The sequence below is a fragment of the Hylobates moloch genome, unplaced genomic scaffold (genome assembly GCF_009828535.3).
Source record: "Hylobates moloch isolate HMO894 unplaced genomic scaffold, HMol_V3 SCAFFOLD_4, whole genome shotgun sequence".
NCBI lineage: Eukaryota > Metazoa > Chordata > Mammalia > Primates > Hylobatidae > Hylobates > Hylobates moloch.
Window position 1 is genome coordinate 54,057,387 of NW_026652279.1, and position 19,606 is coordinate 54,076,992.

The 19,606-nt window shown below is 36.6% G+C and overlaps 1 protein-coding gene across 12 annotated transcripts in view; it reads right to left on the minus strand.

Moving 5' to 3' along the window:
* BBX (BBX high mobility group box domain containing) overlaps positions 1 to 19,606 on the minus strand; it is a 298,070-nt gene that overhangs the window by 73,423 nt on the left and 205,041 nt on the right. For all 12 annotated transcript variants that reach the window (XM_032150240.2, XM_032150243.2, XM_032150247.2 and 9 more), the window contains 3 exons: positions 17,684 to 17,879; positions 13,305 to 13,372; positions 1,305 to 1,385 (listed from right to left, as the gene is read on the minus strand). In XM_032150240.2, coding sequence (XP_032006131.1) covers positions 1,305 to 1,385; positions 13,305 to 13,372; positions 17,684 to 17,879 — 345 coding nt within the window. The remainder of the gene's footprint in view (positions 1 to 1,304; positions 1,386 to 13,304; positions 13,373 to 17,683; positions 17,880 to 19,606) is intronic.

Here is a 19,606-nt window from a genome sequence, read left to right on the forward strand (position 1 = left end):
AAAGATTTCAATTAATAACATAAATAGGAGCTCCTGGAGATAGAGACCTTTTATATAAAAGCAATACGATCAGGGATCTCTCTGGATCTTAGATATGCTGTTAGAAGCCACAAAAATGTACACATGCTAACATATCCAAAATTTCCTGTGAAATTTTAGAGGTTTCATTAGATCTTTAGAGGTTCAAGGATCATCTCTTAAGCCGTTCTGCTTTCAAAGTTGGGACCAATCTTATTTAACATGTTTATAATTGCTTTTGACAAAAAAGAGCGCAGGCTGAGCATGGTGGCTCATGCCCTGTAATCCAGTACTCTGACAGGCTGAGGTGGGACGATCGCCTGAGATCAGTAATTCAAGAACAGCCTGGGCAACATAGTGAGACCCTGTTTAAAAAAAAAATTAGTTGGGCATGGTGGCATGCGCCTGCAGTCCTAGCTATCAGGAGGCTGAGACGAGAGGATCCCTTGAGCCCAGGAGTTCCAGGTTACAATGAGCTATGATTGTGCCACTGCACTCTAGCCTGGACGACAGAGTGAGACTCTGTCTCTAAAAATAAAAAATGTTCCCCCTGGACAAAACTGTAAAACAGTTGGGCAAACACCAGGAAGGATGACAGTGGTGAAGAATGTCTAGTCAAAGACAATTCAAATGATTAAGGAAAGACCAGGTGGCTTAAAGTTTAAGAAAAAAATGTATCAATGAGGGCTCATATTGAGTTCTAGAGTAAATTAAGATATTCTGAGCAGTCTTAAACTTTAGACTTGATATCAAGGATAATGTGCTTTTATACACCATCTCTTTGAACCAGTGTCAAGAGACCTACTGAGCTGAACAAATCTGACAAAAGAAGACTTTGAAAACTGCCAACCTCATGCTAAAGTTTCAATTAAGATGAAAGTGTACTAAAAAAAGAAAAGAAAAAGAAATATATAGATTAGCTGCATGGCCAATAACCATGAGCTGATTTTGTCTTGTTTTATCAAATAAACACATCAACAAATGACTAAATTCTGATAGTAATTCAATATATTCTTAACCTTACTATCCATGAGTAAAAATTAGTAATGAGGTTAATAATATTTAGTATGACTTTAACGATAAGCTTCTATAAACGCATAAATGTAGTTATTTCCTAATTAAGAACTCTAGAGACCCAAAATATCTTTTCCAAAATTTGATTCTATTTTCCCACTTATGGTTGAGCTGAGTAGAGTTCTTCATTGCTTTCAGTTACTGTTATCAGCCCCAATTTAAGCTCACTTTACAATTTCCTCATTAGTGAAGTATCAATTGTAATATATTACCTCGGCAAACTGAAACAATGGTGACTTCTGACGTAATTCAGGAGATTCTGAAACATCAGGCCTGCATGTGCCAGAGGATACCTGAAACAAAGAAAGACATCATATTTTCTTTTGTACTATTTACTGTGTTAGGTAAACATTTAATGCTTTATCTTCATTTGCGATATTTATTATCAACAACAGTTACAGAAACATCACTTTTTAATCAAGTATTTTTCTCAGGATATACATTTCCTCTTTTATCTCAATGCTAACATTGACCCACTTTTGCATTTGCTTTGTGACAACTGCTTTGGTAGTCAACTGTTATTCAAAAGTCACAGGAAGCTTAGAATGTTAGAGAGGGAGGGATTTCATTATTCCTCTGACCTAAACCCCTCACTTTTCAAAGATGAAGAAACTTTGACACTTCCCCTCCCAATGCCAAAAAATCCCCTTAGTCTTTATTAAACACTGATCACCACAAGATGTAAATATTTATTTATTGTACATCCTCTCCCAGAGGCTTTATTTAATGCATTATCCCCAACACTGCCTCACAATGTAGATACTCAACAAGTATTTGTGGAGTGAACTAATGAAAGCTGACAACAGTTTTCTTAATCCCAATTCAGTGTGATTCCTCCCCACTTTCCTGAATAATGAAGTTAGAGAGTCTAGGGGGAAAAATAATCTTTCACTTTAAAGAAAAAAATGAAAGTTACAAATACTTTTTAATAACTTGTTTTCTGATTACAAAATAATCCAAGTTCACTGTTAAAAATCTGAAAAAAACCCCACCAAAACAAAGAAGAAAAATCACCTACAATGTTACCTCCCAAAGATAAGTACTGTTAATACTCTTATATATTCTTCCAGTTGTGTAATTTTTTAACAAAAATAGAATATCCTATCACAGTTACAGAATGTTCTTTTTTAAAAAAAAACTTTAATATTAATTTTTCTGCATCACTAAGTCTTCTCTAGTGTAATTTTAATAGCTGCATGTGATTATATTTGATGGATAAATCCTATGGAAAGAGCTACTAGTTACCCAGATTATGCTCCCAAAAACAGTTTCTCACTGACCCTCTTAAGACATTGAGGATGTGTTTCTCTAACAATGTCACAGGCCACTGGGCAGGAGCAAACATTTGAAATTTTAATTGTCACCTTTGGATTTTAAAGAGTAATGGTCACCTTCTCCCAGAGATAAGCACATTAGTGAAGGTGCAGAAGCTTTTATTAATTTGCCACCTGTGGTTTGGCTGCAAAGCCTGACTCTCCTATTGTCACTATTTGATATGCTGTGCCAAATGTCCCACCAAGGAGACACAAAATGAATTAAAAAGGCCAACAAATCCTGAAATTCGTAGCCACAAAAAATTGGGAACTCCTTTATTGGAAGGAATACCAGAACAAAATATATCTTTATAATTTAGAATTATTTTTAAAAAATCAACTTCTCTGCTTTATCAAAAAATATATGTGTTTGGCTCCTAGATTATTTGGTAAATAATCAAAATTTTACTTACAGTCAAGCTTAGGACTTTTTGAAAATTATAAAATATCTTCATAAAACTTTAATAAAACAGGTGTGCATAAGATAGAAATCTATAAAATATATTTGGAATTAAATGTATTATTATTTAGAGTTGCTCCACTGCATAAAGTCTATATGACATATACGCTTATTTCAGATCCCACAATTCACAAGAAATAGTGACCATTTATGATGAGGTAAATTACCCTATGGCTTAGAGTTCATATTAACAGCATGAAGAAAATTCAACTTTAAGTGTCATTTATAGATTATTTGGCCACGACAACACATCAAGTCAGGAAGTTTCAAAGTTCAGTAATACCCTTTGCAAATCTTTAGGATGGATGGTCTTATATAAAACTTCCTATTTGAACACATAATTATGAAGGCATCTATAATCCTGTACATGGTTTGTCAATGTTAGCATGCAATCAAATAAGTCTACACGTTTGTGCTTATCATGCTCCTGACAAAGAGGGGATGCACAATGAATATCTGTTGATTAACTTAATTCTCTCCATATGTATGTGAATAGGAAGAATCTCAGTGACCCGGCCAGGAGTACAACAAACGCTATCCAACGGCTAAAATAACAGTAATAGAATCACTAATGCTGTGGATTTTACTCTAGTGGACCATGTCCTCTCTCAAAACCTAATTATTCTTACTTTAAAGCATTACGGATTTAGCATACATCTTCAGTATAGTATAGTGGAAACAGCACAAAATTAGGAGCCAGGAGAATTGGGTTAGTACTAAGCTACGTAGTTAGCTGACTTGGTTAGCTGACCCTCTAGTCCACAAAAGAATAGAGGCAGAGTATCAGAAGGGGCCAAGAGGGCGGACAAAAAAAAGAAAAAGGACGAGGGTTGGGAAAGAAAAAAACAATGCCAGCAGCAGGATAAGACAGAAGGAGAAGACAGAAAAGCTGTAAAGAACAGATGCAAAGTTTCATAAAGCACTAGAGTCTGTCTAAAACAAATTAAATAGGGAAAATAGCCCCCAAATTTCTCTAGAAGGCATTAGCTCAATGCAATAATTATTTACAACTGTAATTCTAAGTTGTCAAGGTAAGAAAAATTGTAAAATATATCATTTATTAAGAAGGCAGAAATCTGTGATACAGGTTAGACATATTTCTTCTGGGGATCTAAAATCTCAAAATATAAAAATGGTTCAATGACATGGCAAATATAAATATGAAGAATTCATTATTGAGTACTTGATAAGTAAGGCACCCCATAAAATGTATGTATCTGTGGATACACTGATCTACACAGGAATTTGATAAAGAAATAAGAAATTCTATCCATAGTCGGGTGCGGTGGCTCACGCCTGTAATCCCAGCACTTTGGGAGGCCGAGGCGGGTGGATCGCGAGGTCAGGAGATGGAGACCAGCCTGGCTAACACAGCGAAATCCCGTCTCTACTAAAAATACAAAAAATTTAGCTGGGCGTAGTGGCGGGCGCCTGTAGTCCCAGCTACTTGGGAGACTGAGGCAGGAGAATGGCGTGAACTTGGGAGGCGGAGCTTGCAGTGAGCGGAGATCTCGCCACTGCACTCCAGCCTGGGCAACAGAGCGAAGATTCCGTCTAAAAAAAAAAAAAAAGAAAGAAATTCTATCTATATAACAGGGAGAGAATACTTCCCACAAAAGGCTCCCATTTGAGTAATGTCATTATTCAGAAGGTTCCAGATGTTGTGAAATGTTTAAAATATTGTGCCATATCATTGTGATGTCTGCATTTAAAGTACTTCACTTATTAGGTGGGCCACACTTTTTATGGATAAACATTAATTCTGTAATATCTATTCCTATGCTAGAGCCAGTTTACTTTCTAAATACAAAATAGTCAGACATTTGTTCGTTAATTAAGAGGAAAGAAAAAATATTAAATAAGTAGTGGTTAAATAAGGGAGAAAAAACCCCAAGAAGCTGTTTCTAGAAATAGTCTGAAATAATCGATAAAGCCACTAGGTGTTGCTATATGCCCAAAAACGAAAATAGCTAAAGCGATTTTTTTGTTAAGTACATATTCATTTGATTTCCCCAAATTCAATCCTCTCTTTGATTTAGTTATAATTCTCAATAACCATGGAAGGGGAGTGATTAGTATAATTAGGAATTACAGTAATGTAGTATTTTTTCACAGGAGCAATTTATATAGTGAAATTGAATACATAAAAAAGTGAACTGGCCTCCTGATATAAAACAAGATCAGGCCAGTTACATGCAATGTGAGTAGTTTGGAAAGCTAGGTTGTTATCATGAGCCTGTCCTTACTTTGCAAGACACAAGACCACAACCATGCACTGCCGGCATGAACACAAGGTCAACAAAAGGAGTATTGCACTGGTAGTATCTGAGCCATACGTTCCTACCCTTGCTAATTCAAACATTTATTGATTACTCACTCATTCAACAAATATTTAATAGGCACCTATGACATGCCAGCCACAAAGACTGCTACTTTCAAGAAGCTTATATTCTACTTGTATCTAGTATGTATTAGGGAATAAAATGATGACCAAAGGAAATGTGGCTAACACTTAGTTGCTTGCAACTCATGTGCAGGGGACAGCAACATCATATACAAAAATCTAAGTGCATAATGGTGGAATATTACAAAGTCTACAGGAGGATGGAGAGGCAGCCTTCACTCTGTGTGGGAACAGGTGGAAGATAGGTAACATCTAAGGTATACCTTAGGAAAACCAGGAGTTTTCTCACAAGTGTAGAAACAATGCGGTAACAGGAGGTGGGAAAGTATGAAGGCAAGAACCCTGTGTGTTTGAGAAAGTGACTTTCTCAGTGTGGCTGAAGAATAAGATGCATCGGTGTATAGTGGGAGAATCTGAATTCTACATGAAGAAGTTTGAAAATTGGGCTGGAGGCAATGAGGAGCCAGCCAAGGTTTTCAGTCAGAGACGTGTAGTCAGGTAATTCTGTCAGTGGAGTGCAGGGTGACACTGGCTGGGGATGACTGGAGGCAGGAGGCTAATTAGAAGATTAAGGAAATAAGCCATTTGAGATGTGGGACTCCAACTGAATCAAAGATGGTAACTGCCAGGCTTCAGTAACTGTCTGGAAAGATGTCAGAGCTGAGGGAAAGGGGTCAGAAACACAATGCCTGTGTTTCCAAGGTAAGTTAAAGCTTTCACTGAAAGAGGAAATTTGAGAGATGGAAGGAAGTTTGGTTGGAGGCAGTGAGTGTCTTTTATGAGAAGAGATGGTTTTGGGGTAGAGGATTCCATCTGTGAGTTAAAGGAGAAGCTGGTTACTAACGCACTGCACTCGGCTACCTGACACGAGCAGTGCACTACATCTGAGAAGAGTCCTGGGCCGCCACGGGGGGCATAACCCAACAGCACCACATAGAGTTGAGCTCTGCCACAAGCAGAATACATGTCAAGTCATCTGGCTAAATGGAAGAACACATCCTTGGTTTTACTCAGGACATCAGGGCTGCTGGAGTATGGATTTTACCCCATGAGTCAAGTTCTCCTAACATTATAATCTGTGTGGCTGAGGACTAGTATGAAAGTCCAGAACAGACTCCAGGCCAGTTGTAAAAATAACTGCAGTAGCAATTGAGATAACTCTGATCACCTTTCTGCCTCAGTTTCCTCATTTGATAAAGTAGGTACAATGCCACTCTGTCTACTTGTCTTCTTCACAGGAAACTGTGAGAATAAAATGCAACAGTGTATATCAATGTGCTCTCCAACAACAACCTAACTGACAATAACCACACCTCTCTTGTGAAGGATGTCTCCTTTATCTTCCTGCTCTCCACCCTTCTCTTTCCAGCCCAGCTCTCTTTCTGCGCACCTTCCACTCTACCTTTGCCTTCATCTCTGAGAGCCCAAGGAGCATACTCAATTTCATCAATGCAGCCTAGGGACTCATGGAGGATGTGTGATTGTCAATCAAGCTGGGTAAAAGGACCCAGTTCTCTGGGCTTGAGCCCCACAGTGGACAGATGGTAGAGGCTGGGCTCTTTGGCTGGATGGGCAGGTCCAGCCAAAATGGGCAGTGAAGAGTGACATAAAGGGGGAGCCACCCAAGAAAAGAGGAAGCTCAGAGAGCGCACTTCCTTTTCAGTGTAGAATTTAAATAAAGTAACCTATAAAACTATGAGAAGGGAATAAAAGTTTTGATGAGGTTCAGGTAGGAACTGGGGCAAGGAGTTTGGAATTCAATGGATTAAAGTATTCTGGAATAGTCAAATACAGTAGCCTAAAGGAGGCACATATCTAATTAATTCAAATCAACAAGCAGGAACATAAATAGCCTCATTTCATTCATGTTAGAAATTGGAATAAAGAAAGTGAAAAGTTTCCATTTTATTTAAATCTGTATTTGTTTAAAATGGTTAAAAACTCAGCATTTCAGATGTGGACATAATCATTCCTTTATTCAACAAATATTGGTAAAATTCAACTTTTCTGTGTCTCATATTTTTGCCTATCTCATCATTTAATGAAAAATAATGTGGGTGTAAATTCTAGTCTTAGGAATTCCTCATTCTACGACTTTGAGAAGTTATTTCACCTCTCGGACCTAGTTTCCTCATTTATAAAATGGAGAAAATAATAAACCAGCCTCATAGGGTTCTTGAGAGAATGAGATACTCATTGTCAACTGTGAACACAGTGCCTGGCCCCAGAAAGCACTCACGAAATGCCCCTGCTCTGGCAGTGATGAGCTTCAGTAAGGGTGCAGCACAGGACATAGGACACAGGACACAGGAGAAGTGGCCAGAGCTAAGGTTGGATTGTCAGAGGCTGAATCACCAAGGCCCCTGTGTGCTGCAAGAAGACTGAAGCTAGTCCTCCGGGGTTGGAATCCCAGTTCTGCCACTTTGTAGCCTCACCATCGTGGGCTGTTACTTTACCCTTCTCTGCCTCTGTTTCCTCACCTAATGGTAAATATTTACCTATAAGGTAGATAAGACTTAACTCACAAAATTGCTACAAGGATTAAGGGTTACTCTTATGGAATACACTTAAGAATTGAGCCTTGGAGGCAATATTCAATACATGTTAGTTGTGATATAATAACGACTATTCTCCAGGCAAGTGGGTAGACCTGCTGCAGTTTAAATCTTGTCATTGTTCTTGATCCCAAGTTTCTTAGTCTTCTAGAGACAATACTTACATATAATACAATACAAAAATTTTTTAAAATATGACTTTTATTATACAGTTTATAATAAAGTATAAAACTAAATATAATCAGTGTTGTAAGGTATGAAACTAACAATATGGGATACAAGAGATTAGAATAAAGAGAGAATTGAATATGGCTCAAGAAATTATGAAGGACTTCCTGGAGGAGGTGACAGATTGATATTACAAACTTACAAGGCAAAATATATTTATTACAGGTTCAGTATCCCCTAATCCAAAAATCTGAAATGCTCAAAAAAATCTGAAACCTTCTGAGTGCCAACATAATGTTAAAGGAAATGCTCACTAGAGCATTTCAGATTTCAATCTTTTGGATTTGGGATGCCCACAAGGTAAGGATCATATAAATAGTTAAAAAAAAAAAAAAAAAAACCAAAAAAATTGGAACTCTGAAGTACTTCTGGTCCCAAGCATTTTGAATAAGCAATATTTAATCTATATTTTTGGATTTTAAGAAATTTTGATGCATAAGCTTTAAACATTTTAAAATAGGCAGATCATGGTGAACAAACGAAAATCAATGTGATTTCCTTTTAAGCTAGAAGTATCATGTGAAGAATTTGCTATATCTAAAAACTTGAACCTTAAGACAATATCAGCTTCATGCTGTCTGGTTTGTTCCCTGACATGCCTTACACATAGAAGGCATTCAATAAACACTTGTCATGTAATTAAATGTAAGAAAAGATGGCACACAGTTCGGCACTGTTCAATTCTCAGAGAATACGACCTTTACAGTCCTTTTATGGAGGTGTGCCATCATCTATTAGCATCTTCTCCACTAATCTGACACTAACTCAGCTACTCTGCTGACTTTGGACTTCCTATACTGATTTCTCCCAGATATTAAAAAATTGTCTCCTTCTTGAGCACCTGATGATAAAGATAGTAAATTACAACTGTAATTTCTGCTAAGTTTTCAATAGACAAGGAACTCCCTCTCTCTCTCTCTCTCTCTCTCTCTCTCTGTGTGTGTGTGTGTGTGTGTGTATGTATGCATGTTGCTGGTAAAGCATATCACAGCCTGTGGGAGAAATGTCTGATATAATTTAAACTTGCAAGTTGAATATGAAATGCCTAGAATAACTAATGACAATAATATATACCTATAAGAATTATTTGCAGGAGAGTTAAAAGTGCCTTACAGGTTTTATTTAATTAATCTTCACTGTAGCCTTCAGATTTGAAGGCAAGCAGGTATTATTATTAGCTCCATTTCATAGGATGGAAGGCAAAGAAAAGAGTGGCTTGATCAATACTTTACTGTCATTATCTGTTGGCTCCAACAAAACAGGCATTCTAAAATCACAGACCTAAAGTCTAAGGTACTTCCCATGTATTTGAAAGTTTAGCTTCAAACAGTCATACAACTACACAGATATTCATACCTTCGAAGCTTTCATCAGCTATAATGAATATGCCTAACTTATATTCTACTTTTCTCTAACCACCCCTCTCCTTCTGTTCTAGCCAAGATGAATTTATGTTGCTCACTTAGGTCTGATACTGGATGTCATCCTTTCTGAGATCAATCCAAGCTGCTGTATACATGATATGGTGAATAACTGCCCCTTCCACAATCTGAATTATATCACTCCCTGCCTTGTTTTTTAAAATTTAATTTAGCTTTTCATTTTTATTAAAGTAACTAACAAATATAAGGATTTCTAGTCCTGGAGATTACTTCTAGGAATTCTAGATCAAGTACTGACAATTTTTTGTATCTTCATTTTTCAATAACTCTGTGGTATGAAACATAAAGGCTTAATTCTCTAACTTCTCATTAGTTCTTCCCTGAGTTTGATGTGAACATGATTACTTTTATTTGTTCTACATTTTTATTTCTGGTTCTTTAAATTAAAAAAAAAAGGTGAATTCACTTAAACTTCTGGGCATTCTATCGAATAGAGAGGCTCTCATCTCCGCTGTAGCTCCCTGCCGCCTATTTTTGTCTGGCACTTACATTTTACTGATTAAACAACTACGTTTGATTTCTGATTTAAATAATTTGCTGTAATCTCATATTCACTGGAGACACTCCTTTCCATTTCCTTTATTATTATGGGGTTATTTACTAATGAGACTTCTATACTTCTATTTTACAGGGTCTCAGTAGGGACATGCTTAGTCTGCTATTTTGAGCCAGGAGTCAGTCACTCCTTTATGTCTTTTGTGCTCAATATATCAATTTGGCTTCCTCAATCAATAAATTCTGTAACAACCAACATTGTTTTAAATAATTTATCCCAAATAATTTATGTATTTCAATGTACTCTGGGTATAAAAAAACAAGGCCGATTATGTGAAAATACAAGAAACAAAACAAACTATCAAAATGCATCCATTTTCTTCATCACAGACCCAGTTACCACAATGAGACCATAGAACCACGCTAGGCTTAGTAATAGTGGCACATAAAAAATGTTGAAATAATAATGCAAAAAATCTATTATGGTAGATTAAGAATTGATCAGAAGACAGAAAAAAAGAGAATACACAACATTTTGTTATTATTTGCCTGTTGATATCTCAAGAAATTATAATTTCTCTCTAAAAACTCTAAGTGCATTTCAGGTAGATCTAGGAAGCAGTACAGGCTTTTAATCTGGGACTTTATTATTTCAGTTACAGTAAGCCTCTCTACCCTCTAGAGATGCTTTTTTTTTTTTAAAGAAATCTATTCCCTATGTTAAAATTTTCATATTTTAAAAAATAGTCTTTTGAGGACTTTTTCTACATGGTTAGGTCTCAGGTCAGTGGACAAAAGAAAACCTCTGTTTAAGAATAATATTTCAGAATAAGGGTTCTGTCATGGCATTTTTAAAAGCCATTATGATTAGACCATTTTCTGGTGGCAGAATTTTTATAAAATGTCACTTTGGTCTTACCTCACAGTACCAACAGACTTCACAGTAATTGTTCTAAATGTCAGAAATATGAAATTTCTGTATTTCTCTTATCTCATTATCCTGCTAGTCTTCTTAGGAAAACATAAGTACATATTTATTACATTTGTCTCATGTTCATCTGTCTATGTATATAAGTCCTTAAAGTTCTATTATCATTTCTACATATCTGGAATAAGACTTCGCATAGAAATTCAGGTGCTAATGCAGTCTACTGATAGCTGTGAAGTAAATTCTCAAACTACCTATATTTAGAGACAGCATTATTTTGTACAACTTTCACTGTTTAAATATCTCAAGATTATTTTCAATAATGACCTAAATATTTCTGAGATGGGAAATACTGAATATGAAGAAAGAGTTGTGTTCTTTGAAGTGATTCTTAAAGACCTAACTGCTACCACCTTCTTCCTTAGCATAGATTATCTTCTCCCATTATGGTTCCCTTCTTTCAATCATTTAACTTTCTTTGATTCTTTAGCTTGAGAATTCTCAAAACATTTCCACTTCAGAGATAAAGGGTCCACCACAGCACTGAGTTGCATGTGTCAAAACTCTGCCTTCTTAAGAAGGAGTAGGAGAACTTCTCATTAAAAAGAGCCCAAAAGGCAAACTTTAAGCAAAAAGGGGAAAAAGAAACCATGCTTTTCTTTGACTAGCATCTATGAGTTCTACAGATGTTGATTTGTTTACATTTGTCCTTGAAGGTTAAAAAGAACACTAAATAGATGTTGGGAATGAAACACTATGATAATTTAAATAGTTAAGAAAGATGATGCTGGCTTTCACAATTCAATGCATTCTTGGAAATCATATTGAGTCAGACGTGTTGAAAGGTCAAGTGCATATTATGACTCCAACATTCACCTTTGGAACATGCTTGGGATACTCTACACCTAAGTGAGAGTTTGATTTGTTAAGAGGTAGCAGCAATGTGTTAGAAAGTGAAATGATGCCTGAAAATGCTATTATGTTAGAAACTACAAACATGATGAATAATGAGTATGCAAAGGCACAAAGTAACATGTATGTTTTTCCAGGTGAAGATTAGCACAAAGTAAATAACTACCAGTGCATTTTTTACAAATTTATACATTTCTTGCTACACTGAAGTGAACAGAATCAAAATAATTCTGTTAAATTGAATATATAGTCAACAATTGTGGATCCCAAATGTAAACTATAAAAAATAAAAACCTCTTATAATGTAAATAGGTTATTATCTAATTATATGTCTACAAAAACCACTATTTCAATAGCCTTCAAGTATAATATGTATGACATAATCACAACTAAAAAACAAAAAGTAAAAAATATGACCCAAAATAAAATTGAGTCATTGCTATTTGGCCCTAAACAACAATTCTGGTTGGGGACTGAAAAATTTCCATCTCAAAAACCTGAGTGTGGTAAAATAACATGACCTGCAGGTTAATTCAACTGGCCTCTGTTAAATGTTTCTGGGAAATAGGGGAATTCTACAAATGCTGACTGTGCATGGTTAACTGCCACTACCTGCCCGTCAAAATCATACCTAAAAATGTTTAGCCAAAGCAGTCCAATAACTAGATCATGAAACCAAGGTCATGAAAGCATAGGTCCTTTTTCCATTTTAAAGATTCAAACAGGCTGAGCACGGTGGCTCACATCTGTGATCCCACAACTTTGGGAGGCTAAGACGCTTGAGCCCTGAAGTTCGAGACCAGTCTGAGCAACATGGCAAAACTCTGTCTCTACACAAAATACAAAAATTAGCTGGGTTTGGGGGCACATGCCTGTAATCCAGGCCACCCAGAAGGCTGAGGTGAGAGAATCACCCGAGCCTGGGAGGTCGTGATCATGCCACTGTACTCCAGCCTGGGCAACAGAGTGAGACCCTGTCTCAAGTGCGGTGGGAAAGAAGAATAAAACAATCCTGAAATGACATGTTTCCTAATTTTCAAAACAGCTGTTTGGAATTATTCAGGTACCAGAGAGACTGACAGCTGCATATTTTTAGCTATCATCTTTCCATTAGCATGTGAACATCACCCAAGCAGAGAATGTTTCGAATAAATGATTTCTAGCACCAAACTGACATAACCATCACAGAGTCATGCAAACACCAGTGATCTATATGTTGCATTACTACAACCTTACTTGTAGGTTCAGAAAACCTCAACACCTGACTTGTGTTTATATCCTCATGGCCTTATCTACACCACTTTTTTTTTACACTCAACACACAAGATACACAGAAAGATCTTAAAGAGAAAGATTATAAAGTTTGTTCACGAGCTGTTAACAGTGAAAATGCAGAATGAACAATGTAAACAGACTATAACTGTGTTCCCAACCCGCAACATGAGCAGAGTGGAGACGGAAAAGGACTAGCTTACCTCTGGTGTGCCAAGGGCATGTTCTCCAGCTAACAGCAGCATACTCAGGCCTCCCATTTGAGTAGGATCTAAGTAAGTAAAAAACAAATCATCAACTTATAAGCATAAAGTACATACAATCCACAGAGTCAAAAAGAATACTCATAAAGACTAGCAATTAGAAATACAACAGAACCACATGTAACTTTTTATAAAAACTTTTAAAAACTCTTTACCCAACAATAACCTGGCATATATGTGCTTAGTGCTCATACTTTGTGAGCCTCTTGAATACCACTCTTGTCTCACCATTCCAACAGCACTTTCTTCAATACCATTGCTGTTTGTAACATTAATTTATCTCCTAATGTGATGTTTCTTTCCTTACCTGCTTGGGGAGTTTAGATAAGATTTTTTAAACGAAAGACTGTTTCTGCTTGTCTTCTAAGAAGTTTTAGATTGTTATTCTCAAATTATTAATTCCGCCATGTGAAATCAGGACTAATTTTAAAATAATAGGCTATCAGAGAACTAGAGAACAGAGAGAAGTTTTCAAATCAGGCCTGTAAAATCTGGTAGGTTTTACTCAAATAATCTCTCTTTAAAGCTTTAAAAAGAAATTTATATTAACTGATGTGTTTTTGACATTTTAAATCTTAGGGCATGTGTCAAACACATGCCCAAAATGCCTTCAAGGTAAAAATTAATGCTTTTTATGTTATCAAAGGTCTTTGTTTTCACTATTTCAATAATCAATATAAACACAGAAAATAAAAACAGCAAAGTGGTAGATCTATAACCCAGGTTGTATCTAAATAAAGCAAGCAGAATTGGGAACAGTGGCTCATGCCTGTAATCCCAGCACTTTGGGAGGCCAAAGCAGGAGGATCTCTTAACGTCAGGAGTTCGAGGCTACAGTGAGCTAAGATCGCAACACTGCACTCCAGGCCTGGGTAACAGAGTGGGACCCTGTCTCTAAAAAATTAAATGAACAAATAGAAAATAATTAAAAACAAAGAAGTTATCGAAGAAAAGGCACCTGTGTCCTGTAAGTCTATCTTGAATTAAAATTCAGAAGTGTAATGAAAGAACATATGTAAAAATGCCTAACTCAGCGTCTCTCCTAGTGCATATAAAGTCCTCAATGTATATTTAATTTTAGGAATCTACAATTGAAAATGAGGGTCAGTCAAAATGTTGCACAAAGAAATTCAGTTGTTTCTTTTCTTTTTTGGGTTAAAGATATGACCTTAAGTACATCTTTGTATACAACCTGTCTTAGGAACTCATAAAGCAAACTTGACCATATGTTATAAACAGTTTTTTTAAAAAAATTGCAAAAAAAGTTCTGAGGTAGTAAAAAAAGGGGCAGGGGTTGGGGGAAGAGGTTATTAGAGGAAAAACTATGTTACCAAAAGATCAGGGGGTCAAAAAATAGCTCAACATTGGAAGGCAGCCACATAGGAAGACATACACAGAGAATACACAGACAAACAGTAGCTAATTTGATGAAACAAGGCTCTTTGGTATTGTTTTAAGACTCCAACTTTAACTAAATGCTAAGTTTAAGAACTACTGTGGCTGTTGAAATAGATACTTAAATCTACTTGAAAATCAAGAGGGGGAAATGAATTTAGTAGAAAGTAAAAGTTTAGTTTGGTTCTTTAAAAGAGAAATACTTTTGCAGCTGTCATCCTAGAGATCAGGAGGATTGGATGATAACTTTCTAAAGATAAAAATGTGTTAGTTCAAATTACAAAGTAAAATAGGAACATGATTATGTGATAATTTATATACCAGTGTGACTTTGCAAGAAGTTTGCTATACAGATACTAAAACATAGGCCAAGAAATTACCAACATCCTTTATATTAATTCATACTTACATAATGTTATTTAGAACTATCAAACACATATTGACATACATAGGATGCTTTCTTTAGTGCAATTAAATGAAAGGGCTTGCACTAAATTACAATCTACACAGCTTTCCCTTCTTGGATACCATACATTTGGTAATTTGGGGTTATTCAAAATTGCAAAATGTCATGTGACAAGGACTACTGGGCAAACAAAACAAAAGAGATTCCATATTGAGGTAAACAATCTGGCATTTAGAGGCCCCCTATTATCTCCTAGATTCAGATGTCTAAGCACCAGGATTTAATTAAAGACAAATTAGTTCGCTTTCATCTTGTTGAAAAGGAACATACCTGGAAATATCAGATCACTGTTATCCACTATATGCAAGCCTATCAAGAGTTCTGAACATGGATTTGCAACATATAACCCAAGCCATTATATAATGAGATAAATGCAAGGAAGGTGTTTTCCTTCTTTCCTGTACTTTCTTTTGAGAACACTGATCTTAAATACCGATCTGTAAAGATCTTGTTTGAAGTCTGGGTTTGACTTTCAATTTGCAGGTAAAAGGCAGATTAATAAAGTGTCAGAAACGGTGCTACAAAAAAGATATCTTTCATAGCTTTCTGCAGTTCACCTACAATTGTTATATGGTCTGTGAAGAGCAGATGTATGAAAAAAAAAAAAAAAAAAAAGCCAACAACAACAACAAACTACATACCCTGATCTAGATTGAGAATTGGGAGAAAAAGCAACGGATGTTACATGATGACCAAAGAAAATCAGCTGGAAGCCAGTCATCTATATACTCTTTCTGGATTCTGATAACAAGATATTTTAGAAAGTACTCCAACTGACGTAACCTGGGAAGTCCAGAAAACTCACCAAGATTATCTAATAACAAGTGATTTGAAGCTAAAATTGTATAAAAGTGACAGCTAAAGCAAGGACAGATAACTATGTCTGATTCTTCTGGGACATGCAGAAGCATCATTTTGGGAGCTTACTTAGAATTACACTACAGACACCCACATAGCAATCACCTGAATCCTTTTTTCCACCCTAGAATGCTGCCATTATGTTAGACTTCATTTTTTAGAGGCAGGGTCTTGCTCTGTCGCCCAGGATGGAGTGCAGTCGTGAGGTCACAGCTCACCGCAGCCTCGAACTCCTGGACTCAAGTGATCCTCCCATCTCAGCCTCCCAAGTAGCCAGGACTATAGGCACATGCCACCATATAGGACTGATTAAAATAATATTTTTTGTAGATTATATAGAATACTGCCACATACTTTATATGGTATGAATCACACACTGAACCATAAAGTCTTGTTAAATTTATTGGTTATTCAAAAAAAATGTGTTATCACAGTATCACTCAACCTCTTTTCCCAACCTTTCCATATGCATAAATAGTTCAATACTCTGATTTGGAAGAAAATTTGCTTCTAATACCAAAATAGGAACCCTGTAGCTCAATTGCAACTTCACTGCCTTTCCCCTGCTCAATCTGCTAATTTCATCTGGCAAACTCCTCTTTTGATTACTGCATTGCAATAGCTAGGGAAGACAGAGCCACTTGTAGGGTGAACATAAGTACTTTATTTCATGGTAATAAATGATTTAGCATACCTTACCACCCAAAGAGTACTAAAGGTCCCATAACAAATGGCACCATCTGGAATTTTAAATTTGTCTGTCCCATACAAGAATGGACATGAGAGGAGATAGATAGGATGGGAATTCTCTCTAAGACACAGCTGTCAGGTCCATCTCAGATTTGTGATGTACTTGTTCATATTCTTGCCCTCAATGTTTCCGACATCCAGATGATCTACATGACTGTGGCTTTTTAAGTAGCATGATAACTAAGGTGCATCCTGGGATGGCTTACTAGTGTGTATGTGTGTGTGTAAGCTATTTTGTGAACATAAAATTTCCTAAGCTTCTGACAATCTCCATGTTGCTTGTCTACTTTTCCATACTGTCAATGTCAGCAATTCACATATATTTATAATGACACTATCACTGAGGCTATATATCCTTTTTTTAATTACCTGTATTCTATATATATCATGATCCAATGCTTGAAAATATGCGGCCGGGCGCGGTGGCTCACGCTTGTAATCCCAGCACTTTGGGAGGCCGAGGCGGGTTGATCACGAGGTCAGGAGATCGAGACCATCCTGGCTAACATGGTGAAACCCCGTCTCTACTAAAAATACAAAAAATTAGCCGGGCATGGTGGCGGGCGCCTGTAGTCCCAGCTAACCGGAGAGGCTGAGGCAGGAGAATGGCGTGAACCCGGGAGGCGGAGCTTGCAGTGAGCCGAGACTGCGCCACTGCACTGCAGCCTGGGCGACAGAGCGAGACTCCGTCTCGAAAAAAAAAAAAAAAAAAAGAAAATATGCTATATCTTTGCCACTGCTTAATATTGGTCATAAATTTTGTCCTCCCTGCCCTCTGTATTGTTTAAAATGCTGCCAAAATGTATTGCCCTGTCCTTAAAGAACAGGTGGAAATAGTGTCTCAACTCACCAGCCATTCCAAAGTTAAGCTGAGGCATTTCTTCAGTCTTTGCTTTCTTGGGGCTTGGCAAGTCTCTTGAAGAGTCAGATGGGAAGGCCCAAAGTTTCTTTCGTGGATTGACAGTGGGTGTTGGGGATTTCACAGGCTTGTTTGTGGTAGGACACCATTTGTAGCCAGGATTTGCTTTCATAAATGCATCCTTATACTATAAATAAAACGAAAGACAGCAGATTTTAATTAACAAATAGATTGAAAAAGTTCTAAGGGCTGTCACCCCATTCCCCTATTTAGATACCAAGTGAGAAAAACAATTTCAGTGACTTCTGTGGCTCTCCTTGTAGAAGAATGACAATCTCAGCATAGGGTTCTAGAGATAGTACATGGAGTTATCTAGTCCATTTGTGGGATAAGGATTCAGAAGCTGTATACTTTGTGTTATTTAATCCTCAACTTTAAAAAATAGTATCCAAAAAGCTTTCTGACCTTGGTGGGGAGAGGGAGTTGTTTATAATGGAATGAGCCTAGGGCTCCGGAGACAGAAGCAGGTTCAAACCCTCAAACTTCCACTTAGGGCTACAGTAACCAAGAGAAGGTAGCTTCTCTGGGCCTCAACCTTAGATTCCATAAACTGAGAATAATACCACCAGTGCCTAGGGTTATTGGAAGCAGTGGTGCATAGCACATCACTCATTTCTTTAGCTAGCTGTAGACATTAAGCAAGTTGTTAAACCTTTCTCAGCCTCAATTCCTCTACTTATAAAGTGTAACCACACCATGCCAGGGGTCTGTAATGAGCATATCTAACTAAGTAGATAAACAAGCTCTAAGAGCACTGATATGTGATGTTGCAGTAATCCATCACAAATTTTCTCTTACTTGGAGGTTTCAAACTTCACTGACAACATCTTTCTCCTTCATTTTTCTGTGGCTTGGTCCTGTTACCCTTTCTCTCACTTCTGCTACCTCTTATCTCTTGCATGACAATAATGTGAAACAAAATACATTTATTGCTATCCGTTACCTATTTCCAAAAGTTATCTGTTAAGAATGTATTTTCCACATATTCTTCAATTTTTATTAATGCTAGACATTTTATTAAATTAATACAATTCATTCAATACCATAAGGTTGCCTTTTAAAATGGTAACTTAATGTGTGACATGAACTAACTATAACTTCCAAACAGCTTTTAATTTTACCCAATAGTTTGAAAAAGGTCCTTTATCCTTGCTATATACTTTCCTTATACCAAGGATATACTTTTTTTTCTATCATTTCCCTTTAAATCATATAAATGAAAACTGTAATATAGATAATTATGCAATGTTAATTGACAATGGTGTAGAATTATTTCACGTTATCTTAACTCAAAGTTTCTGAAGAATCCATTTTTTTTACCTGTAAGATGTATATGCCTATTAATACATGGATACATGTAGAAGGAAGGTAAGCATAAAAAACTGTAGAATACAGTCCCATTTTTTTTACAAAAACAATTAAAATTGGACACAAGGCCAAACTAGAATTTACCATCAAAAAGCAGAACGTGTTAGGAGGTATCAACTGTGATACAAGAGACACACTACCACAGTGCATTCATGTGCATGAGGGATTTACATATTAAGCTGAGGCAGACAAATAGCTTTGCCTGCTGTCTGGAAGTGGAAAGTGACAAATGGTAGGGTGAGGTGAAAATGGAAGTAGCAGACACATGCATCATTATCGTGTCCCAGTAAAAGCACACGGGCCGGGTTTGTCAGATGAACAGTCACTTGAACAAAGGTCACCACTTTATAAAGTGTCAAAAGACTTTCAAACAAATTGATTAACATATTTGTCATGAGAAATAAAATTATCTACTTTCGGGGGGGGTAGTTTAAAATTTTTAAGAAGGAATTCATAATTGTGAAAAATGCTAGACAGGTGTCACCA